The following is a 25,102-nucleotide window of genomic DNA, read 5'->3' as shown; positions in this document are numbered from 1 at the left end:
TTAAGTCAATTTAAAGACTAGTTATGTTTGATTAGCTTTGGCCCTCAAGCATGGACAAGTTCTAAAAGGCTTTCAGAGGCACTTCTAGCTGACAATTAATGGGAACACATAGCTGGAACTGACCCTGTGCTGCGCTGCAGGTCGGCGGCACGGCGTGCTGGAACAGCTCCTGGGGAGGAGGTGACTCTCAGCACCCCCAGAGCCAGATCCTGTGCTCAGGCAGCAGCTGGAAAACGTCACCCACCGAGAAAACTGCTCGAACCGCTGAGTCTGGCTCTGGCGGCCAAATGCTGAGATGCCGGCTCCTCCGAGACTACCCTCCCTTTGTGAGCCCTCCCATAAAAATCAGTCTCCATCTGGGAGAGTTTTCTGAAGACTGACAGTTCTCTGCCTGAACCTACCTTCCCTCATTCCATCCTCCACTGCCAGCATCTTTTCTTTTATTGATTGTGCCCAACAGCACTCCCCTTCTCCTTGCAAACTCTCTGAAGAGGCGGTGACTCTAACAAATGGCAAGCAAATTCTCTGAGTCATTCTCGCTGGCCTGAGCTCTGTCTCTGTTGTCAACTGGGGCTTGAACCCAGCTCTGAATACTTGCAGCAGTGTGTAATCACCGATTTTTTAAGCTATGATTTTAAACCAAGAAAAAAAAATGTAACTTTTGTACTTCAGCTTAAGATTCTCTGGGAATTGTCAGATGTCAAGCCTGTATCCTTCGTGTTTGCAAACCAGGTATTCATGAAATAAACGTGCTGTTCGTTGGTTTTGTTCATAATTTATTTTGAGCTTGCTGCAGTAGTATTACTGTCAATTTGTTTACACACAAAAACTGAAATGCTTAATAAAGGTGAAGATGGTTATAGAAAGGCTTCTCTTCCTGTCTTCTACAGGTGCTGAAATGCTCCAGTAACATTTCTGAGGGCTAAAATTTGATCATCAATCTTCTTTGCCCTTCCTGGTAGCATGCTCTTTTCTACTCATTTCCTGGAAATATTTGAACATCACTGTATTTTCTTGGAATAAATACTGGCAGAAAGAAAATATCAATCTTGAATAAAGAAAAACACCCCCTCGGTTTTAAGTTCTCCCCAAATGTTTCGTGTCAGTTGTTTGCACTTTCATCCGACCAGCTAAAAGAAACAGCACCACGAGACTTAGCAGAACTATCACAGCCAATCAACACAGTTCAGTAATGACCACAAAAATGATGAAAACTGCTCACAACTTGGGGTTTGTGTTTTCTAAATGGGAAATGATTCACTAGTTAGGAGAGACGTTTGAGGATGCTGGACAACGGATCTTTTAGGATACCGTAATCTACTAGCACGAGGTTTTCACAAGGTGAAAAAGGCCAGATCAACGGGATTCGTTATGTAGGATGCATGAAATGTGACTGCTTTATGCAATAAACCCCCATGGGTTATTCCTGTGTCATGCCTTCACTGACACGAGACTTCCCAGGGTATTTTGTGTGTATTGTTAGGTACACACATGGAAAAAATAATTATATGGAAGCACTTTCCAGTAATTAGGAAGGAATGCGTTCCCACAAGTCAGACTTTGGGAATTCCCTTCTTCTCCAAGCGAAGAGGGAACCCAATTCCCACTGCTCCTTCCACCAGGAGCCAGCAGATTCTGCAGATCCTCTCCGGCACGCGCCCCTCCTGTAGGGCTGCACGGAGTCCCTCAGATCACCAGCTTCTCGATACTTAAAGTACTCGTTTCGTCCTCTTCGTTTGAGCCAAAATACCCAGGCAGGTCGATCATTTGTTGCTCTGCCTCAGTTAAACCGAAAGTAGTGTTATCATAAAAGGCAAACTCGGGGTCCAAGGGGAAGCTCTGGCACTTGTCCTTTCGGTACTGGGCAGGACTGATCGTTAGGCCTCTCTGGTAACTATCTTTGCCAGCTGAGCCCGGTTCCTTCCGCCACTCACTTCTGGGGTTGGGCGAAGGGCCCCGCTTGCTTCGGCTGGCCTCGGGCTTTTCAGCTGCCCTCTCCTGACCAGCAGGCTGGCGGTCAGCGATGGGATCCAGCTTCTTCCCTGGGGGACACGCCCTGTGGTGGCACTTTGTGCCGCGGCCCTGCGGTTCGCACGGCACGGTGCCGTGGGGTTGATCCAGCTTGTCGCATGTCGGGTTGGCGTTTCTCAGCTTTGGCCGTGCTCTGTCTTCCAAGCCCTGCTCCCACGTTCTGGTCCTGGAGTTGTAAAGAGGGGTCTGCCGGGGGGTGAGGGTGGACATGCTTCTCTCTCGGAAAGGCCTGGCCTTCTTAGTTTCGTGGAAACTGGCCGTTCTTCTGAACTGCGGGTTCCTGTGACAGCCCCTCTCCGACATCTCCCCTCTGTTATCCGGGTGTTTGAAATGAGCTCTCCTTACCAAGGTCTGCGTGGGGCTCAGTGCAGGATTGGCCTGGGAGAATGGAAAATCCAGCCTAGGGTTACAGCCCTCTCCTGGGAATTTGGGCTGACCAGCTGGATGGTCCAGAAATGGAGATTTGATCCGAAATTTGTTCGCCACGGCCTCCTCTTGGTTTTCTGCACTCAGGGGAAGCATTGTGGTGGCACCAACAACCGTGTCCGTGAGGGGGTTCTGAGAGACATGGTACACCTTGGTGGTCTCGGTCAGGCCCTTCTTCTTCATCTCTTTCAGCTGCTGCTGTGCGAGGCGATAGCTGAAGATCGGAGGGATTATTTTTTGGGCATTTGGCTGAAAGCTCTCGCTTCCAGAGACATCATCTTCCTGGGCAAACTGGAGGCTTCGCCTGTAGGTCAGAGGAATGTTAACGGGGGCATCCCCTCCCTCAGTGAAGCTGTCCCGCTGCTTATTGCCCTGGCAAATGTTCTCTTCGTCGGAGTTTTTCCGAAAGCCAGGGGAGTGGACGGAGTTTCGACGCACAGCGGCGCTGCACTTCTGAGCTTTGCAGAGCTTTCTCCACAGGGTGATGAGAACAGTGGCAAAGATGATGAACAAACATAAGGAGATACCCGTGATGGTGACTATGTTATTTGCTTTCTGGTCCTCTCCTGGCTGGACAGAAGGTGGGGTGGAAGGCTTGGCAGCTGTAACAAAGAGCACACACGTCTGTCACCAGAGCTGCACAGTCATCAGCATTTTGGTATTTTAGGATGGATACTTTACTACGAAGCAAAAGCAAAAGTAACTAATTAATACGGTACAGTAAGATTTGCTCATTGTAGGTGACTTCCTACTGATCACTTTGAACTGGCAGGGACAGATTACTCACTTTAAATCAAGGAATCTGTAGACCTCTCAGATGTAATCAGTACCTTTGCCTGTTCTGCCCTTTCCATAAGACACTCCTATATTTGTGTAAAATGGGATAATAATACTTGCCCTCCTTTACAAAGTACATCAAGATCTCCCTGTGAGAAGTGCTGTAAAGGGGTAAAAATAAGCCTAGTGATGCTAGTAGAACTACTAGGTATCACTTCAAAATTGTTTTTAGGACGGTTTAAGGAAGCATGAGAATTATTGACTCGTGAGCTCTGCAGTTTGAAGCGAGCACTGGCAGTGGAAGTGTAACTTTTCAGAGCAGTCATCTGCTGGTGCTTCTTCAACTGTTGCCCAGTGTTGTCCCCTGCAGAGGACAAAAACCTTTCCCCTGTTCAGCAGGATCCTAACTGAGGTTCCACTGCTCTGGTGCCATGGGCATTCTGGTATTAACACTCTTCTGTTGTGAACTGGAGATGGACCTTCAAAAGGGGAAGAATACTCTGCTAACTGGTAATATCAACATCTCAAAACTTTTTGCAGCCCTATTTAAACGTCTCACCCGTACATCACACTGCACGAGGTTGTCAAGAGCTGGTCATGAAGCTGTGAGCTCAACCTGAACACAACCTTGCCCCAGTCCCTAGTTTTATCCAGAACCCAGAGCCTTCCATCAGGGTTATGGACAGTCTGTTGTAAGCCTTGCCAGATGCTCCTACCTGCCTCACAGTGCCTGTCCACCACACAAAATGCACGTGCAGAAAAATGAGAAGTAGACACCAGTCTGAATGTATTGCCCATAATCCAGAAAAAAAATGTTCATTCAGAAGTGAGCAATCAAGTGTGCAGGATGTATTACACTGACAAACGCAGGCCAGAAGCTCCCAGGCTGCTACAATAATGGGTGAGCTGAAGGCCCATTTCTTTGACTCAGGGCTATGAGACAGCCCCAAGACCTTTGAAAAATCCTGCCACGATCCTAAGTTTGATCTTCATGTCACTCTGGAAGGTCGATATCAGCATAAAGAGCAATGGCACTGCCTGTTGAATATTTTCTGAGGGTCCCTAAAACTGACATTGAACCCAGCACCACCATGCCCAGAGAACAAGGAGCACTGCTGTTCTGAGCTCAATAGAGAAGGCAGGACCCACATTTGCCCTGTTCAGTAGTGCTGGTGCAATTCATTCATTGCTCATCCTTCTCTCAGTCCCATTTTCTCACAGTTATTTACCAAGGACTCTGTTTTATCTCCATAATGCACATTGTGCTATATCACCTGGAGCGCAAAGTTAGCAGCTAGCAAACAGCAAGCTTTGAAACTGGATCTTGTTACCCAGGTTTGCTCCTCTTGCCACCCGATCTACCTCTGCCCTCAGGCCGTGCGCTGGTTTCATTTATTCAGCCATTTGCTCCATCTGCTGGACTAACGACTGCAGTGATAGCTGCACAACAGCCTGCTCTGGAAAGGGGTGGACAGCTGGGGGAGCATGGGGGGTGGCGCTCCCAGCCGGGGCTCAGTCAGATCATGGACACTGTCAAGACACTGCCTGGGCAATGTAAGACTCAACGAGGCAGAACCAGATAGGTGGAGCTCTGTACAGCCTGTCTTGGGAGCAGGATGATTAGAAACCATCTGCAAGACAGAAGCAAGTAATTTCCCCAGATGATCCTCTGGCAACGGGTGCTGATGCAGACCTCCTGTGCATGTGGGTTTTCTCTATACAAACCCTCTGTATTAAACCAGAGACCCTGCAGGAATGTGAGGGGGTTCCTCAGATCTGCTCACTCTGCAGACCTGCTCTGGGGTGCCTCAGACTGCAGCGGTTCTGCGTACCGTGACTGCTCTCTGAGCTCCCGAAGAGTGGGGTGAAACTGGCTAAAAAGGAACCGAGTTCAACCAACAAGCCAGTTCAGTATTTATGTACCCCTCCAGCAGGTAATACAAGGCACAGAACAGGAGAGCTCATTAGCACCTCTGGAAAAACACCAACTAACCCGTGGATTTTCTCTGGTGTCACCATTGCCCTCAGCACTCTGATGGAGACTGGCACAGGAAAGACAAGCAGCCCTAGAGCGGGGTGTTAGCTTTAAACTGTACCCCTAAACATCTGCTTCGTTCCTCTCTGCTTACACTTGCAGCTTTACAATGTAAGCAAACTTGCACAAGCAGCATTTTCTAGTGATGAAAACCAGCAGAAACCTTAACAATAATCTGTTAAAACATTTCAAGTGCTGCATGAAAACTGACAAAATGCAAAATCTGCCTTGATGGAATATATTCTGCACAGCCCTGATTGCCTCCCCATCCCCATCCCTGCCAGGCTGTGGCACCTGTGGGAAACGAAGGCACTGGAGGCACATCAGCCAGTTTCTGAGCAGGCGGACCTTTGGCCTCTCTCACCAAAGCAGAGAAAATTTGGAAGTTGATTACGAAGCAGCACAGGAAACAGAGAAGTGGCAGAGTAGGCTCAGCTGGAAAAAAACATGAGGTCCTGTCCAGGTGACACTGGAGAAATTCTCAGCGTCAGCTACTACACTGTCATGAATCCCACCATACCATGCATTTTAGGAATTATGCACATCTAAAGCTCTTTTACAGATATTCTCACTGCTGGCAAGACTTTTCCACACCTGTTCCAAAGTATATCAAAAATATACGCCTCCTCTAGTTGCAAGCCAGAAAATTATATTTTTAACAGATTTCCACTGCCCATAATCTTTAACCTGTGATTCAGAGTTTGTTTCCCTGGCCCTGAGACCTCTCCTCCCACCCTTCCCCAAACCCTCAGCCATGCTGGAGATTTTCAACCACTTCCATGGCACCCAGAGCATGCATAAGTCTTGGAGCCCTGCCTCCAGCTGTCCCACAAACACACGTATGCTCCAGCCCGATTTCGTCAACCGCAGAGATGTGATGCCATCCCCCCTTCAAGTAACACACCACCTGCATTTGCCAGGGGAGACAAGACAAAAGACAGCAGAGCTACGTACTCAAACAATCCTCCAGGGAGCACGAGGAGGTCTCTCTTGGAGATCCAGCGCAGCCTGGTTTTGCCGGCGAGGAGGTGAGACACTCTCGGAAGCGCTCCCGGACACCATCTCCGCAGGTGACGCTGCAGGGGCTCCAGGGCTGCCACAGGCTCCACGTTTCTGCAAACACACAAGCTCATGGCAATGAGGAACACGTCTGCCTCACCTCTCCAGACAAAGAAGGCATCGAACTGTCTTCTCTTGTTTAAGAAAAGCAATAAATAACCAAACAACGCAAACTGCAATGCCAATAGAGCAAGCGGATCCAGGGACCTGCTCCTGTTCCCATCAGGCACGGCTCCCACTTTTGCTTTCCTCTCTTTGCCCCACGCTACACAACGCTCCGCTGAGGCTGGCAGGAGCTGCCCGCAACAACAGCAAATGGAAATTAACCCACAAATCTTTTTAACAGCTTCCTAATTTATATATTCATAAAGCCCAATCCCTACCTGACAAATGCTGCTTTTACAGCAGAACAGCTTCACTGACTCAAGTGTAGTTACTCCTGATTTATGTGATTGTGAAAGGAGGAGAAGCCTATGAGGCCTAATGAAGAGGCAATACTGTTTTCTCTCTTTGTGATCTTCTTAGCACACAAATGTGTTATTGAGTCGTTCATCTGACAGCTTTACAGGCCCCTATTGTTTTATTGCTTATACAGAGGCAATTAACTCAAGATGAAATTTTGCAGGTTTATTTATTGTATTTTAAGTGGAGGCAGGCTCGGGTTCTAATGCCAACTCAGACATTGTCATTTTTAAATGCAATCCCTTTTTTTTTTCCTTAGGTAACTTGCTCATCCAGTGCTCAGCACTCAAACTTCAGAGCAGTGAGGACCCAGAGACAGAAAGGGACCAACCCTGCCCACACCTGAAAGCTGTGACACTGAGACAGGACTGTAACTTTAAATCCCAAAATAAAGGACGAGTCCAGGTGCAGTCTTTAAGGACAAGTACCCTGGGAACTGTCCTGTGGGTCAGTCGACTCAACAGCCTGGCTTTAAAACATATCAGGAAGAAAAACAACAGACCAATTGCTCCATTTCCCTGCTCAGAGATAAAACAGAAAATCAGATAAATCACAAAAAGCAAATTAGATTTTTTCTTTTTAATAATTTATGGTTGCTACTGCCAACACGGGTCATGATATTTAATTTTATTACCCACTTGCTTTGCTGCTAGGATGCCACAGCGCTCCCGATCAGGGAGCAGTTTGTGATGTTCCAGGACCAGACAGTGTCTGGTGACTGGAAATGGCTTTGCGACTTCACCTTATATTGTCTGCTCTATTCGTAGCATGCTATTATTTTGTAAAGCCCCTAACAAAAATAAATACAGACGTTATTTAACAAATGCCACATTTTAACTGCTTTGGGCCCTGTCCTACAAACTTTTGTGGGCACGCCAGCGTGAAGTAACGTCCATGAGAGCAGCGTGAGAGGACCAGCGGGGCTCCTTGCCCACATGAAGCCACCCACGTGCCTGTCAGGATGGGGCCCAGAGGTTTTCAGCTCCCGCTCGCGCTGCCAGCCAAGGCTGTAAAAGCATGTGCAGGCACATCGGGGCGGATGCATGCTGGAGTACATCTGCCTGGCCTCGCACACAGCACGGACAGGCACAGCAAGACACCCTGGTGGCACCGCGATCAAGCCCACACAACACCGAGGGACCTCTCTGGGTATTTGAGGTCCTGTTCACGCCAGCCAGTGAGCAGAGAGCTCACTGAAGGCAGAAATAAAAAGTGGCCATAATCAATAGGCAACCCATCCCTCTTCCAAAAGACTTCACGGTATACCAGCACCTGGGGGTCTCACGATGTCCTTCTTGATATCATGAGGGACTCCACAGGTGCCCCCACCCCTGGCAGAGGGAGGCAGGCTGTTTGGAGAAGCATGTAACTCCTCACAAACTAATTAGTGTGAGCAGCTGAGAAATTAGTCCCATGACTTCCAACGCGCGAGCTAGCTCATTTCCCTGTCTCCACATTCCCTGCTCTTTTTAGCTTCTGTTAATTACAGTCAGAGGGAGGGCCAGATCCAGAAGGGCTCTGGGTGCTGAGGGCAGAGGGTGCCCAACAGCCTCTGCATTCGTGCCTGTGAGTTTTAACGTACAGTAACATTTAGGATGGGTAATTTTCTAATTTTGATGTCAAACCCATGACGTGCCTGTTGCTCTGAGGCACTTTTCACTGACTTCAACTTCAGCAGAAGGCAGAGTTCCTCAGCACTTGGCATCCATAGCTTTGGGGCAACGACTGTGCGCCTTCAGCAGCAGGAGAGCAGGAAATGCTCCAGCTCCTGTGAAAGATGGAGATTTAAACCCCGCAACCCGCTCTGCAACCTCCTGCAATTACCAGAATGTGAAAGAAAATGAAGCGTAGTTTATTCTCCCCCAAGGAAATGAAATAATTAACCTCCATTTAAGAGAAACAGATCCAAAGTGCCAGGGGAAAAAAGCAGACGGTACGTACTGCAAACTAGTTCTAATAAGTGTGAACTTTTCTCATATGCAATTGAGGAATCAATTATCGACGTGAAGATACCTAACTGATGAGTTAGTCTGAAAGAGCTGACAGTTGGCAGATCTGCCAACATGAAAGATAAATGCAATTAACTTGTGTTAATTGGTGCTCTGCGTAAGCATCTCTCCCCAAACTTCTGCGTTTTGGCCTTAGTAGGACCGTGAGCCTGCAGTGCTGTCCTACAGCACAGCCGATGCAGGATGCTCAGCATCACCCTGACGCACGAGGTAGGTCGAAGCACTCCAACAAGACCAGTAACACGAGATAAAATCGCTAATTATTTACAGGCTCATGCTAAAGCCTGCTAGCCTGGGGGACTGCAGGCTACTCATGGAAGCTGAGATCAGTTTCTAGGTCCTGAGACCAGGCAAGGTGGTGTTCGGCTAAGACCTGGGAAAACGTCCTTCTCAGCCATCCCGTGCTTCTCCATTCCCATGGAAATACAGCCTGGGTGCACTGAAACAGTGGCATGCTCCAACAGGTTGCTCATTTGGACAATGAAAGGACGATCATCCTCTTGAAAGAAGAAAACCCAGACTCTGCCTGGGCTAATTATAGTCTTTTCCCCATAAACAGACATATTTAAGAATCGCAGGGGCACTGTCTGAAATCTTTTCTCAGGACCTATCCTGGCGAGTCCACAACACCCCATTTATTCTTCACATGCCAGGGATGTGGAGATTAAGGATTCACTGCCATAAGCGACGCAGGTTGGAGCACAAAGCAAGCCTCCCTGCACTAGCCTGTTTCTAAATAAATGCAAGGAAGAAATGGATTGAGGCAACAGAGCTAATTGGTTCCCAGATCCTCGTGCAGATAGCAGGCAGGGCTGATCCATACTGCCTTACGCAGGGAGCAAGGGTTTGATGCAAGCCTTGTATCCACGCCCGACCCCTGGATACTCCTTACTGCACTCTTAGTGACTGCTTCTCCCTCCAGAAGGGTTTTTCTTACCTTCCTCTTTCCCTTTGCTGGAAACAGCTCTACTTGTGCCCTGTCGACCTTTCCATATATTTCTTTGACAGGTAGCAAAAATCAGATGTGAGAGAAGGCAACAAAATTCATCCCTGCTGTTAGCAAGCGCAACAGGCTTCATTAGGACTTACACCAGGGCTGAACCTGGTCTGGGAAGTGTAACTAAAACTGTAAAAAGAATAATAATTAATTAACACTGGAAACATGAAGAAAATATGCCCGCTTATATGCCATAGCACTACTGAGTAATTTTATCAGAGCCATCCCGAATGACTCCAGCCAGACACCGGCTAGGATGTGGGACATCTTCCTAAGGAGAGCCAAGGTCCCACTGCTGGGGACACTCAAATCCCAGCCACGCAAAGCACGGGATAATGGGATGAAACAAATGAGCCCACAACACTTCTGCTGCTGGCTAAAGTGACCAAGCAGAGTTTTCTTTCTCAGACATTCAAATAAATCAGTCAGATGTGGGGAAAATCTTAGCTGCATGGCTCTCTCTGACTCATCTCCGTGCAACAGTTAACGCTGCGCCGAGATGAATGAAGTGACTCACGTCTCTGTTATTTCTTCACAGGTTCTCCAGCTGCAGTCTACAGAAAGCTCCACGAGCACGGGCTCACATTTAATAAATGTGTTCCCTATGTTTAATAGACAGATTCACAGCCTTGGAAAACACAGGGTTGTTTTGTTTGTGTTTGTTTGTTTTTTGTGACACTTGACTTGAATCTGATGGCCCCTGCTGGAAGAGCTGCTGTTCTGGCCTGCCCAGGGTCACCAGAAGCCTTCTCCTTCCTACTCCAGACACAAGACAGACAGACTCCTCTTGCACGGGCTGTCCAAAGCCTGCCAGGGATGAGGAATAAAGAGCTGGATCAACGAAGGGTCAGGAAAATGACTGATGCCTGATCTGTGCAAAGCAGGTGTTGCAAAATCAACTTTATCTCATCTTCTGTGGTTTGGATGAAGATAATTTTAATGATTTAGGAGCTTTCATCTTTTACAAGAGAGTATCTTTGTTTCATAATAACAGAGCATATGCTAAGTAGAGTTAAGAGCTGGCAGGGTGACAGATTTGATATGCAATTGTCAACAGAAAATCATCCCTGAGTGGGAATGCATTTGGAGAGATTTCAAAGGGATAAGGATAATGTTTGGTGCTATACAACGCTTGCCTCGGTGACAGGAAAATAAATATAAAATCGTTATTGAGAAAATATGTCGCTGCTGTGATGACACGAGGAGACAGCACAATTGCACGGAGCAGTGTAGGTTCCATGGTAAGTTAGGACAAATCACAGAAAGTAGATTGTAAATCCGCCAAATGCAAAACGTAGGCAGAAGGAATACAAGCTGTACCCGCAGAACAGACTGCGGAACTAAAGGTCATGTGCAAGAACAGCTCAAGGGTTTCCAGGGTGAAAGCTGTGGCAAAATCAGCTAGGGCAATCTGTGGAAGTAAAAGCAGAGGAGCAGTAAGCAGGGAGCTCGACAAGAGTGCTACTGCTCGAACGGCATCAGGGAGGAGAACATTAGAAGATGACACCCAAAGCTGGTACCGTGTCGTCAAGTAAAAAGGATTGCTAAAAGAAGTGGAAATGGAGCCCAAAAGAGCCAGAACATTAATCAAATGCTGAAGAAAACACCTTTCAATTAAGGGCTCGATCTGTTCAGTTTACCAAAAAGAACACCGAGGTTATCTGGAAGGACCGACACAATCTGGATGTGCCAACACCTCGCAGGGGAAGATGATGGGTAGGAATCAGCTGCCTCACCTGGCAGAGAGCAGCAGAGTAAGAACCCTCACGGGAGGCTGAAGCTAGATGAGCTTCATTAGGAAATGCACCTACTTTCCTTTTCCCTGCCACAGGGCCAGGGGCTCAGGAGAATCCCTCCTGCAGCCCCCACAGGCCATGGAGGTTCGCCCCGCTTCGGGCCGCCACACACCTCCCTGAACACCCCGCTCCTCTCTGGTGCTGCCTGGGGGCTTTGAAGTCTCACAGATGCCGCCACGAAGGCAGACATGCTGCTGTCTAATTAATTTTGGGTTGACATTTTCTTTACGGCTACGTGGTTTCGCTTTCATCGGCTTCGTCGACGTGACACTTCCAACTTGCCAGCGTTTGACTTGAAGGCGTTCTTCACAAGCAGCCTGATTTCTTTCGGCTGCACTTGTGGGGATGGTGCTAACGTGCAGCTCCGGGAAACAAAGCAACTTGCAGGCATTGCTTAAGGTGGATTTCAACAATTAAAACCAGTCAAATATTGGGCACAGAAGCGTAGCTGTGTCATATCCTACATATTCATCTGTCAGGGCAATTAGCTAGATAGTATCTGCCTGCCATATAAATACCACCCAAGCACAGAGAAAGAAAGAGAATTCTCTCTTCCTTTTTCCTTGAGAATTATCTCGATTAAGGAAGTGTGCTTTCATTTTTAGGTGGACTTTGCTGTGCCAAAGACAGTGCACGCCAACAGAGAATACAGAGATGGAAAGTTAAGCTCCAGAGACTACGTACCTGGCTTGGCATGTGGTAAAAAGAGAGGTCATTCTTAGTACAGAGTGTTAATTAAAGAGCTCACAATATCAGAATTAATGAAGTAGTACAAACCACACAACACTAGAAACCTAGTTTAAGTAAGCTGTGTCTGGACCATGTCCTGTGCTCCTGGTCTCCTGATCATCCCACTCCAGACCAGACCAGGAGGTGCAAGGACCCTTTTTTTGGCTCAAGCTCCTGCACTTCCTTTGCAGTAAGACCAGGGTGGGGATGTGTCGAATACATCTCCAGCCTTTCAACCCAAGCTCTTTGAAGTGTGCCCATGGGAAAGACTAATTCATAACCTAGGGATGCAAGCCTGCTCCAAAACTTCAGAGCATTTACTTTTCTCTTCCAGGATGTGGGCAACACAACCTAACACTCGTACACATGCAGCCCCTCCCTTGCTACAGTTTTCTACAAACCAGCGGACATTTGGCTCATCTGCTTCCTCTGCCGTGCTACTGGGATTTGTAGACCCTGCCAAACCATGGACTACTACCCCCAAGAGCCTATGAGGCTACACCTATGTAAGTTGTAGAGAGAAAAAATAAAGAACGTATGGATATTCCTTAAACAGGACTGAGAAATGGGCTCAAGTTCTGTCTTGTGATCATCCCTAACTATGATCACTCCTTAACTGTGATCATTCATACTCGTGGACGTGGTGTTGGCCTCTGCCAACCAGCACTCTCCCAGAACATGCCTGGTCATGGCCAAAGAACTACAGACGGCAGACTGTCCCCACATGGCAGGTTGGATGAATCTAATATCTTCTTGGAAGAAAAGAGCTCAGCTGTACGGATGTGGCCCATGGTCTGGCAGGTGGCCTTATGGGTCAGGAAATGCACTGCGGTCTGTCTTAAGCAGCAGCAAAGACATGACTTGAAAGGCTGCTGCAAAAACCCTCCAGCTGCCCAAGTGATGACACAAGAGTGTCTTTTGCTATGGCCAAATCTTGATTCATGTCATCAAAATTTGTGTATCTAGCAGGTAGGATTTTAAACTCTCACAGCAAACAGCGTAGAAAAAGACAGCCAGGCAAGGATTCAGCCCCTGTATCTTCTCTACCCATCTTAGGATGGGATGAATCACCCTTGTGAGATGTCTGCCTCTCTCAGCCAAACAGCGAGACAGCTACTTAATGTTGGATTTTTGGCTTTGAGACACTTAAATGCAGCATAGATGTCTCCAGTGGGTCAGATCTACTGTGGTAGCTTCTTAAACCAGTGAGAAAGCCAAGTTTCAGCTTTACTGGATCTAGACGCATCCATCATTCAAGAGGCCCCAGACAGTTTTGCTTGGTACTTAGCCTTAACTTTATGTAGTTTTAAGCTATCACTGTGCCATTTGTTACCAAATGTCCTTGTGTACACCTCTACACAAGTCCACTCTATTTTGTTCCCATCTATATATGCCCTTACAACTGTTTTTTTTCCGGTGCAGAAGACCCAAAAGGCAGCTATTCAATAAGAGACGCTACAATCAAACCGATTTATCGTTACCCGTGTTGGCTGGGAAGAGTGCTGATTTCTGCTAAAAGAAAACAAACGTCGGTACAAACCCATATTCCTTTGGATCATCATACACTCCTTAACTCTCGGTAGGAAATGGCTTCGGTTTGAGAAATTATAGAGGTCAAAGCAATATTTGTTCTTCCCCACATCAAACAAAGTGCAGTTAAATTCTGTCCTGTTGTCTCCTGGGTGAAGGGTGTTCTCATAGAGCCAAGATGTTCTTAGAGTGGGATGCTTGACAGCCTCTTTATAGACAACAATTTTGCCACTGATAGAAGTGCACGGTGGCGAGACTACGAAGACCTGAACCAAAGTTTTGCACACTGCTTCTGGTGCCACAACCAGTCTGTATCCGAATTTGTGGAGGAGATCTATGGGTCCCATGGAGGCAATAAGGGAATGTGTGGCTAACGATTTCAGTAACACAGTGATGTATGTTTCTTGACCAACATGCGGACAATCAAACTCTACCCACTGGGACTTAGACAGCAGGATTCCTTTGCTAGTTCTAATGCCCAGCATCTCATCAGAGCTTACTCTTCCTAGTTCATAAAGGGCGCTGGTGAATATCACATCCAGCGACACCACTGTCTTGTTCGTGGCACACAAGTGCTCGTTTGTAAAAAGTCCAACCTGAAGGGAGCTTCCAGGCTGTTCTGAAGTCTTGTTCAAATCAACGTGAAATACGGGCCATTCCACATGGAGTGTGGATGTTCTTCCACTTGCAGCAGCAGCACTGCTATTATCGCTGGCAGAGACCATTCTGAACAAAAAGTCCCCAGCACTCGTGAAATAGAAACACTCAAACTCTACCATCCCCTGGGACTGGTTCACGGGAAGCTGTTTTCTTGCAATGATCTCGTTGGTGCTGGCATCCAGCAGGAGAATGGACAGGTTCTCTGCCGTCACATTACCATGGCTGTAGTACCGATATTCCACAGACACCGTCTCGTTGCTGAAGGCTACATGACCCGGGCGCTCCAACAGGAGGTACTCTGCTTCACCCAGAACTGAAAGGAAAACAGCGTAACAACAGTGTTAAGAAACAGAGAGATAACTGATTGCTTATGCAACTTACAGAAGAAAATACATATTTATAAAGTGGATATTTAAGAAATCGTGCTCAAACTTTAAAAGTGAATCAGATCACAAAAAAAAAAAAAAAAAAAAAAAGTTGTAACTAGAGCAATTAGAGCTCACCACCTCCCCTTTGTGCAGGGATGTGATTTGGAACAGCTCAAAGTTCACTGTAGCAACACACTCAGGAAGGTTAAAAACAAGGTTTCAAAAACAACAAAAAAAAAGATTCACACATAACTTCTTTTCTAGGGATAGACCATGAAAATCTCCACTTCTTTCACTTGTAGATTCCTGAATCCCACTTCACAATGGCCAGCTGTTCTACTTATTTTAGCAAAAACAAAAACAAAAAAACAGTAGTTTCTTAATACAGAAACATGAAAAATGTCCCTCAAATTAAATAAAATAGGAAGTCTGCATGATGCTTTTTGAAGCCTCTTCTCTTGCTCTGTCTTATGAATCTTTCATTTTGCTCATTTGCATCACAGAGACACTTGAGTGAAAGAGCTGAAAATAACAGTGATGGTGACTGCAGCACTTTTCTTGTCTCAGATGTGGTGCAACATGTCTAAATGACATCATTTCATTATAAATGGCACAGGCTTTTTGAATGCACTTCTTGCATGACCATGTTTGTGCAAGTTGCCAAATTACCCTGAGACATGCTGTAACTAGTGGGGATAGATGATATCTAAAGCATTGGATTGAGAAGATCACATTTCTCTTCTCAGCTCAGCTAGCTTTTCTGCATTGCTTGAAACTTCAGGATTTCAGACGCAGAAAGGTTATCCGAAAAATGGGGACTGCATACATTTACTCCAGATACAGAACGTGCTGTGAGACATCTTTATATAATAAATTGTCTGGAAAAAGGCTTCTGAGTCTTGGATGGAAGGTGCTATGTAACTGTAAGACTTCAGTTAAAGCAATCCTTTAGTAAGTAGTATCAACTAACAATACTTTGACTTGTTCGATCTGTTACATATGTCTTAAGATTACCTCAAAGAAAGCTGTGCTGGAAAAACACTGCAAGTGCCAAGGCAAGCACTCAGCATTTGGGAGCAGCAGGACTCATCTCACAGAATACTAGACAACTACCACTGCAAGCTTCAATTTGAGCTCGTCTCCTTGGATTCACTTTCCTGTCAGCAGCAAAAATTTTCAGGAAGCAATTCATCTGACCAGCTATAGCCACTTACATCAGCGTGCACCAGAACAGCCTATTACTCTTCACCAGCTGTAACAGGCAGTTAAAATAGCCAGCTCCAACCACATCCCTAACGTCTGAATGAAGGTTGTAGGCACGGCCTTACACATATAAATCATGTGTATGCTCTTACATATGTGTGCTGTAAGTCGGCCTTTAATTTGCATGAGTCAATACCATTTTTTTTCCACAAGATCCTGCTTCATTTGGCAGATGGATGGTGCCTCGTACCAGAGGGCTCTTTTATTCTTGTTCTTCCATGGGTGGTCCCATGTATTATTGACTGCACACCATCCCAAATCCATCCTGATAACACAGAATTATTCATTTCCCCCATGGACTCTTCTATTGTGCTCTTATCACAGTGTATTAGTGTATTAGAAATATTCATGAGTTTATCCCTGCAATGACCCTAAAAGATGAAGAAATGTCACCATTCTAGTTTAGTGTCTTAGGAACCAGGGCACAGACCCAAAGGTGAAAACTTGTCAAATATCAACTGAACAACTTCAAATATCAACTGAACAACTATCTGGGCCTCTCAGAACTACCTAGCCTTTCTCACTTTTGTGCTGAGCACTGGCCCAGGCTGTCCAGAGAGGCTGTGGGGTCTCCTCCTGGGAGAGCGGCACAAGGCGCCTGGACGGGGTCCTGGGCAACCTGCTCTGGGTTGGACCAGATGGCTTCCAGAGACTCCTTGCAACCTCAACAATTCAACTCCAGCAAGTTCTCACCTTTCTTGCTCACTTCTAGCATGCCAGCAAGGGGAGCAGACAGCACAGAACAAGCACCTCCAGGGCCTGACATTACAAACATGCTGCTGCTGCCCTGGGCTGCAGCATGCACAGTATTGTGCAGGGCTGGCAAGAGGAGCCAAAGGGAGTTGGAGCATGCTCAGCCCCTCAGAGAGCTTCATTGTTAACTCATCGGCAAGGACTTGCACATGGACCAAATCTGACCACATCCTCGTACAGACAACAAAAAGCATGTCCCAGAGCTCCATGAGCTCTCTAACACACATGAAGTTCCCACAGCTGTGTTAGACTTTCCAAGAGAAATGGTTGCAAGTTGCTGGGCTTTTTCTTTGAACGTGGGCAAAATGATGCATTTCTCTACAAAGGAACTGGCCAGATTCAAGTTGGCTGAAATGTAGTAAGGGAAAAAGAAATCAGGCCGTGGCAAAAACCCACTGTGAAAAATTTCAACTTCAGGCTTCAAATTTTCAACAAAAACTTTGATGTGATAGTAATGAAAAGCACTGATGTTTACACCTACTGTTCTCCTCTCCTTACTCATTTGCACTATTTTTTATTTGGACTGGCCCACACCAGAAGAAATAACACTGTTGTGTACGCATGTGGGAGGACTGGAGAGAGGCCAGGGGACTGCCATGTAGCTCCCATCCACCCTAATACGGATCACTTGGGAAGTGAGGAAAGCGAGCATTACCGCAGGATGCTGTTACAGCACTGCAGAGCTCTGCCTAGCACCCCTCAGGTCACAGCATCCCTTCTCCCCCCTTTGTTTAATAAAACAACTTCACACTCACAGGTGGCCCACGTAGCAGTTTTCCACAGTGCTCCAGAAGCTGCCAGTCAGAAGCAGCCAGCTTCCACTGCGTGCTCCTTCAGCTGCCCTCCAGCCTCTTGTGCGTGCATGGCTCTGTCACAAGCCAAAACCTGGTCCCAATTGTTTGCACAGCCAGTCAGGGGCAGCTTTCAATGCGTTTGTATATTTTTGGTTGTCATTACAATGGTCTCCCACTGAATGGAGTCTGGCTGTGGCGCCAACAACCTGCCAGAGGAGTCTTTGCAAGAGCTCCCTCTTAGAAAGATCAAAAGGAAAATCCTTGTTTTTCTTCTGAAGAGTGAGAATTATTATTTGAGGGTGCTCTTCTGATATTTATTTATTTTTAATTGTGTTCAAGCCAGCTTGGGTTGTGATGTTGGCTTGTCAGCCATCAGCACAACAGAGCTACGAAGAACAAACACATCAGAAAAACTGATAAGAAATTAGAATACTGTTTTGTTGTATATTAGAACCTTCTTTTTTTGTAGCATTACAGTAATTTTCCACAATAGACTTGTTCATTTAAAGTGCAGTATTGGTGTAAAATTCAGAAGCATATGAGGGAAATAGCTCTCTAAAATGTATGTACATATGTGATACTCAAAGATATGTCCTGTTTGTAAGTTATTTTCAGAATTAGGGACTACCCTTTCACTGGAAATAAGGGAAAAGATGATGCACCTGAAGTTTGCAACAGAGATCTAGCTCTTTAACTGCACCTTTTAATTACTCACTGTGCCACTCTCTATAACGTTCCCAAACAATTGCTTTTACCTGTGAGTCAACTAGTTGTGAATGCCTGCAGGACTGGCTCACCAAGAACCCGTGGATATTGCAATCATTCACCTCACTCCCTGAGTTAAGTGAATTCAATACTTAACTTCACTCCGCTCCCCACTCAGAACACTGTTCTTAACTTAGCTAGCTAATTTTGTCTTATTAAAACAACACGTGGTACTAAAAGCCACAGACAAGAGTCTCCATCTCTATTAGACTTGAGCTCATCTAAGAGAGGCCAACTCTAGGTTCTTTATAGCATCTAGTGATCCCTTGTTCTAGAGGGGAGACGGAGCAAGAACAAAGGTACAGGTAGCTGAGCATATTTTCTCACGTACACAGGAAAAGCAAACTCTACACATTTGTGGTCCATTTCTCTCCTTAACACCTGCTTTTAAACTATGAATGTAATTTTTGAGAGCATGTATTATTTACAAATTAAGAGTCCCGTTTTCAAAATTTCTAAATCACCGTGTAATAAAGAGTTGATTATCTTTGCAAATTTACCTTGTACTTAGTATGTTCTTGGAAAAGGTAGATGCCATCCATAGGATTCCCCTCAGACTTGTAGCTATCTTGTAGCTGTCTAACCTAAATGAGGTGTTTAATCTCCATTGACAGCTGAAGGAGAGAAGGAGGTGCTTTCTCAGCCCACACATTTCAGACTGCAGATGGGTTGGAGCTGCCCTCAAGATGTGCCATTTTGTGACTCAAACAACAACAGACTAGCTGCCTAATTTTACATGACTAAAATTGAATGGATATGAATCCCATCCTTTGGCTTCTTACATAGTCAAAGGAGAGAACACCTCGTTGTTCTCAAAAGTTCTCTGAGTCGACAGCTTAGGTCCATCAGATGGGGTCTCACACACTCATAGGAGGTTGCCTGAACTGTAGATGTTTCCATCTCTGCCAGCCACCATAGTTTCCTTTTATATTTAATGGAGAGGATCAGGCACTTGTATGTTGTGGTTCCTCCCACCCTGGTACAGACACCTAAAATAGACCTGGCTTCCAAGACAGGTGTTAAATGTTACAGAATACAAGTCTCAAAAGAGAGCAGAGCTCCCCTTACTGCTTCTAACATAGCCAGCCCCTTGATGATGCCCACAGAAATGTGCTCATTTATCTTGTTTACTTCTCTGAGCAAATTCACAGCAGGAAAGGTTCCTGCTGGATCCAAAGGGGCAGCTTATGCAAGTTGAGTTGTCTTTTCCACCTACATATTGCACAAGACCTCGACTATATTCTGTGACATTTCAGCAGATATCCTGCAAACAACACTATCCAAAGCCACCTTGTGAATATGCACCTCACAGTTTTCCCTTGAAAGCTCTAGTACTCACCGTAGTCACAGAGCACCACTAACAACAGATTTGAAAAATCTTTCAACATCTGTTTCATTCTGACCAGTGAGATCCCAGGTCCTTTTACTCCTCATGTCCTTTTTCAGCTCCAAAGTGCAGGCACTTTTTTCAAGAACACCTGAAAGTTTAAAAAATTCAGCTGTGTTAACTTTGCTTCATAAAATACAAGAAGATATCCCACCAGTAAGAAAAAAAAAATCTCGCACCATTAATTAACACTTTTCTCTCATTTACCTAACCATTATTATCCATATATTGGATCAATGGATAAGCACAACTACAATTCAATGTACATTTTCCCTCTTGAAATGTCAAGTCCTGAGACAGAACAACGAAGACCGGTCACAACAATTTACCTTTGCACTGCAGTAGCTGCTTTTGTGCTTATCTTCCATTAAAATCAACACTCAGAACTGCAAAATAAGAAGTATTTTATACAAGATGTAACTCTGACCTCAACAGTTGCAGATATTGGAGGTTTATTGCTGCTACACAATTCAAACTGTCCTGTTTTCAGGTCTAGTAATATTATTTAGTTATCTCACTGGCTCTATAAATGATCTATAACTGCTTTTTATGTCATTCAGACTGATCAGCTGGAGAAAGTGCTAACTTCCAACTTTTCCTCCATCATTTTTTTAAGTTTACATTCTATGTAGCATTGGTTATGCCAACAAAAATAGAGAACGTTTTGAAAAAAGGTTTCACAATTTTATTTCAATGTGCTTTAAACTAGTCGTTACGAGTCTCGTAACAATCATATAAAACAGGCTGGAAGCAGAATGACAGCAGCAAAACCTACAGTTCGCTCCAGAAACAGAAGCAAGAGAGAATCTAAAAAAGAGAAGACCGAGCTCAAAGGAGTCCTTCTCAAAATATGAGAATTGCTCTCTTTTGTATTGCATGGGAGTGTTTGAAAGTAAGCCTTACTGTGCTTACCGTCACTCAAACATGCAAGAAAATTCTTGTTCAATAGAGTTTACAACCTGATTTTATGAGAGAAAACTGGCACCGGAGCATGCATAAGTTAGGAGAGAAAAAAAATGCAGAACATAAACTTAAAACACAAGAACTGGGCATGACAAAGATCAGGTACATTTTCAGGAATCATAAAAATAATGAGATATTTCAACAATAACATTGAGTTATCGACCTAAGAGTTGTTGACCTAAGATTCAGCCGATGTGTTATTTGAAAGCTTTTTAAATTATTTTGACTTCTTCGCCTGTCTACTCCATGCCAATTCTCTCTATGGTTTCTCATAGACACTTAATTCAAGTGGCTGGAGAGAATAATTTCTAATAAAAGATTAACAGGAATATGCACAGCCTTGCTCAGCAAAGGCCCATTACAACAATAGCTGTCCGTATTTACTGGGGAATCATCACCACCTGGCCCGTGAACTTGATAAGGCTCCAGAATGAATTAGGCAGTGACGGTGATACCCCAAACACCTGCAATTTCATTCGCTGTGCTGTAAATTACAGGAAGACAAACCTCGTGCCTCCAGCCAGGGGCAGCCTGATGGCAGAGAGTGGTGGAGGGCCAGCCTGCTCCTAGGGGCTGCTGCTCCCTGCTTGCCTCCCGAAGGACTCCTGAGCTGGCTCTCCTCTGCAGCACCGGCTACTGTCAAGAGACACGGTGTCGTGTCGGAGGCTTGCTCTGCTGGTGGTCCTGGGATTTAACCATTATTAACCATCATTAACCATTCACTGGGCATTTAAAGGGAAAAAAAAAAAAAGAAAGAAAGAAACAAAGAGTGACCCAAGAAAGAAAAAGCAGGTTTAAAAAAATATGTTTGAATATGTTTGCAAGAGATGCCTTGGCCAATGGCATAATCACTCAAGGAAAATAGTAAGTAGAAGTTACATGGCACTGCTTGAAACTGCACTGAACCAGAGAGGGGAAATAAAAATGCTTTATGGGCAGTAACCACAATGGTGCTTTAATGGGTCCTTTCCACCTCTAGCTTTCTTAGCCACATATTTTTCAAATGTCTTTTGCAAATACTGTTTTTAGACAATCACACAGTGTCAGATAAAATTCAAATCATCTTAATATGAGCCTAATGAGTGACACACTGCAGAAAGGAAACAAAGCTACGGAAGAAGGAATACATCCTAAGGAAGAAAGAAGACCGGGCAGGAGAATACTCCTGAGATAGTTGCCATACATTTTAATTTGCGCATGTCAAGCTGACAGATGGAAACGCAGCATGGTTCATTAGATGGGGCACCGGAGTGAGACACAGGAGACCTGACTTCTATTCCTATTTCTGCCACTGTCAGATGTATGATGTTAGCAAATCGCATCATTAATCTGCCCCCCCTCCCCATCCCCACTCTCCTGCTCCATGTTTATAGCAGAAACTTTTCAGGAGAGGCTCTTTCTAAGCCAGTTTGTGGACACAGCCCAGCACCAGGGCCTTTGGGCATTTCATGAACCGGACCCCAACCCTTCTTCCCTTTTACCCTTTCATCTGTGTTATCTTGGTTGGCTTAGGAAAAGGCTCTGGCGGGCAGTGCAGGCAACACCCAAGCTGCAACTGGAGTATTTGAAACGGCACCAAAACTAACTTCCAAGCGCTTCCATCAGGTGCCTCGCCAAGTCCAGCCAGGGGCTACTTCTCCCTCTGCTGTCACTGGATGCAGCTGGAGCCCCCCGACTTACCAACCTAGTTGAGGATTCCCTGAACAAATCCTAGGTTAACATGCATGCACGAAGTCTCCCTGAGTTTTTACACCTTTGCCAGCTGATTTCTAATAGCAGCTTTCAGCCTACGAACTGCCCACCCATTTCTAGCATAGCATTCCTCCTCTCCTTCCCCTCCTTCTTTCTCCATGTGTTTGTTCCTCTCCAGTTTTCTCTCTCTCCACCCTGCTTGGTGCAAACACTGCACTGACCTCTATTCTTGGTTCACATTTCTTCCCCTTCAGCCACCTTCTTCCTACAATTCTTCCCTTTTCTTTTTTCCCCTCTCAAAAATTTCCCACTTCTTCACCTCCTGCCCCTGCTCTATTGTTGTTCCCTTTCCAGCACCCGCAGAAAATCTTGCCTTTCAAGGCAGACAATGTGTCTGAAATGCTTTCTACACTATGCAGATCTTTTACCTCGAGTTCATTAACTTCATGAGATGAGCAGCGATTGAACAGAGGCGGCTATCAGACTTTGAATAATTGGCTTTTTTAATTTATTACTTTGGTGGACAAGCAGGGACTAAGGGTCCATTGTGTGAGATGCAGCAGACACGCAGCAGCAGAAAAAGATGCTTTCTGTTCCACGGGACGGTATAATGGGCTAACTGGAAATGGAAGACTTCCTCTCCAAAGTGAATTGGAAATGACAGATAAGGAGAGGATGAGCCATAAAGGGCCTTGGGAATGAAGACCAAGGGGCTTGTGTGTGATGTAAATGACACAGGAAAACTTCGAGTCCCTGCTCTGCAACAGATTTCCTGTATGGTCTTGGTCTCATCACTTAGCTTTCCTCTGGCTCTTCACCGGAAATAGCACTTCACTGTCTGGTACAGGTATTATGAGACGAAATCCACCAGGAACTGTGAGGTTTGTAGGCACTGCAGTGTCAGAAGCCAGGTAACAACCAAAGATACAATTTTATTTGCAACATTTTTTCCCCCCAGTTAAAGAAGTAATAGGACAGGTTATATACCAACTTAGTGCCACATACATTCACCTATTCAGATAATATCCCTATTTCTCTAGGTCATTAAGTATTCTGTAATCATTCTGGACAGTCCACAAGTTTTACAACAACACCAACACCAACTGGATTTATGACTTCCAGTAGGTTTTCCAGCAGTATCAAAGGCCACAGAACAGATTTGATGTTTCACAAACCAGTCAGCTCCTCTGAGTGCCATGACCCACTGGTTTAGCACAGCTAACCTGTTCCTAGCTCCATCAATATATCACTCAGCAACCATTCCCCCTTCAGAGAGCAGAGGGGAGGCTGCAGTTAATAAGGGACCATCAGGAATCAATCAGCTACCATGAACGAGACTACAAGTGCATTGGAGCCTGTACCTCGCCCTGACCCCAGGTATCCTCAGCCCTCCTCATTGCAAATCCCCTGCAGTGGGTTTTACAAGGGGTTTACAATTTATAAACATTTTGCAACCTGGAATTTGCACAGCTGGGGTTATGCATGAGAGAGGCAGGCAGTAAAACAGCAACTCCAATCCTGAAAGTCCCTAAACCCTCCCTACGTTTCACTTGAGGAAGCGGCCAAGCAGCACGAGCAGCAAGAGAGAAGCGTGTATCCGCAACATTTCTGTAAATTTGAGATATTTTCTCTGTCCGTCAGCAAAGAGATTAATTATTTTTGCTTATTGCGGCGCGAGATGAGGCGGCTATTGAAGCGCTACCACCTGCTGGGAATTTCAGAACTGCTCATCTAATCCGCCACCCCCGACACGAAAGCGGGAGCCCCTCAGGTGCGCGTCACGTTTTATCCCAACCTAATCGCCGCTGACCACTCGGAGCGGTCACGGCCAAAACCGTGCCGCTGCTCCCGGGGAGGAATTGAGGTGAGGGAGAAAAGTACGGTTGTGATGCCTGCCACAGCGGGGGGCTCGGGCTGCCACCCTCAAAGGCATCTTCCCTTCTTATTTACACATCAGACGGTTTTACGTTGTTATCAGATAATGGCTTTATTAAAATCATGCATCTCCATTTGCCAGGCTGGAACTGACAGCGCGAGATCTCCCTGCGTGCAGGGGAGCAAATAATTAGCTGGCAAAGCCTGTTTTCATCGATATTTTAGGGCTGGGATGACAAAATCCCGGGGTTTCTCAGCCCCTACTGACAACAGCTCAGCAACCGAAGAGCTGGCCAGCAACACCCAGCCCCTGAAACCGGAGGGCTACAGCGGAGCGAGTAAACGGACGAGGTTTACTTTGGAAAACGCAAAGCGAAAATAAGTTTATTAAGCATAAGGAGGCTTGGGGGACGATGTCCGAGCTGTAACAAATAATGAACGCAAAGAAATTAAATACGTTAAGATACCTCACATGAACCTCGGGGGGTAAGAGACGAGCGCAGCCGTTTGATCTTTTCGTTCCCCTGTATATATTAATTTTTACGGTTATGTTATTTTTTTTCTGGAAACCCACTCCCGGAGAAGTTTACCTTAAGGACCGGAGCACCGGGCACGGTCGCGACGCAGCCGAAATCCCGAGGAATTCGCTCGGGACTACCTGCACGACGAGCAGAAAGCCGTCTCCGCAGCTTCCCAGCGAGCCCATACGAAGGTGTTTTTTCTTTTCTTTT

At 45.8% G+C, this 25,102-nt stretch overlaps 1 protein-coding gene across 1 annotated transcript; it reads right to left on the bottom strand.

The window, feature by feature from the left end:
• Nucleotides 1–946: 946 nt before the first annotated feature.
• THSD1 (thrombospondin type 1 domain containing 1) lies at nucleotides 947–25,091 on the bottom strand. The gene is made up of 6 exons (XM_035323763.1): nucleotides 24,962–25,091; nucleotides 21,312–21,488; nucleotides 19,794–19,932; nucleotides 13,862–14,824; nucleotides 6,224–6,382; nucleotides 947–3,059 (listed from the first exon to the last, which is right to left on the bottom strand). The coding sequence occupies exons 3-6, from the start codon at nucleotides 19,849–19,851 to the stop codon at nucleotides 1,687–1,689; spliced, it is 2,553 nt and encodes an 850-aa protein (XP_035179654.1). The 5' UTR covers nucleotides 19,852–19,932; nucleotides 21,312–21,488; nucleotides 24,962–25,091; the 3' UTR covers nucleotides 947–1,686.
• Between the last annotated feature and the right edge of the window lie 11 nt (nucleotides 25,092–25,102).

This window comes from Oxyura jamaicensis, chromosome 1 (assembly GCF_011077185.1).
Source record: "Oxyura jamaicensis isolate SHBP4307 breed ruddy duck chromosome 1, BPBGC_Ojam_1.0, whole genome shotgun sequence".
Classification (NCBI taxonomy): Eukaryota; Metazoa; Chordata; class Aves; order Anseriformes; family Anatidae; genus Oxyura; species Oxyura jamaicensis.
The sequence above is the reverse complement of the archived record's forward strand: the minus strand, read 5'-3'. Positions and strand labels throughout refer to the sequence as shown.

Bases quoted from the DNA above. Each gene is read 5' to 3' on its own strand.
- THSD1 (XM_035323763.1), bottom strand. From the start codon at position 19,851: ATGAAACAGATGTTGAAAGATTTTTCAAATCTGTTGTTAGTGGTGCTC. The intron at 14,825-19,793 runs GTGAGTACTAGA...TTTTCCTTTCAG, and splicing joins AGTGGTGCTCTGTGACTACG to TTCTGGGTGAAGCAGAGTAC. The intron at 6,383-13,861 runs GTTTGTACCGAC...GTGTGTTTGCAG, and splicing joins GATGATCCAAAGGAATATGG to AAACGTGGAGCCTGTGGCAG.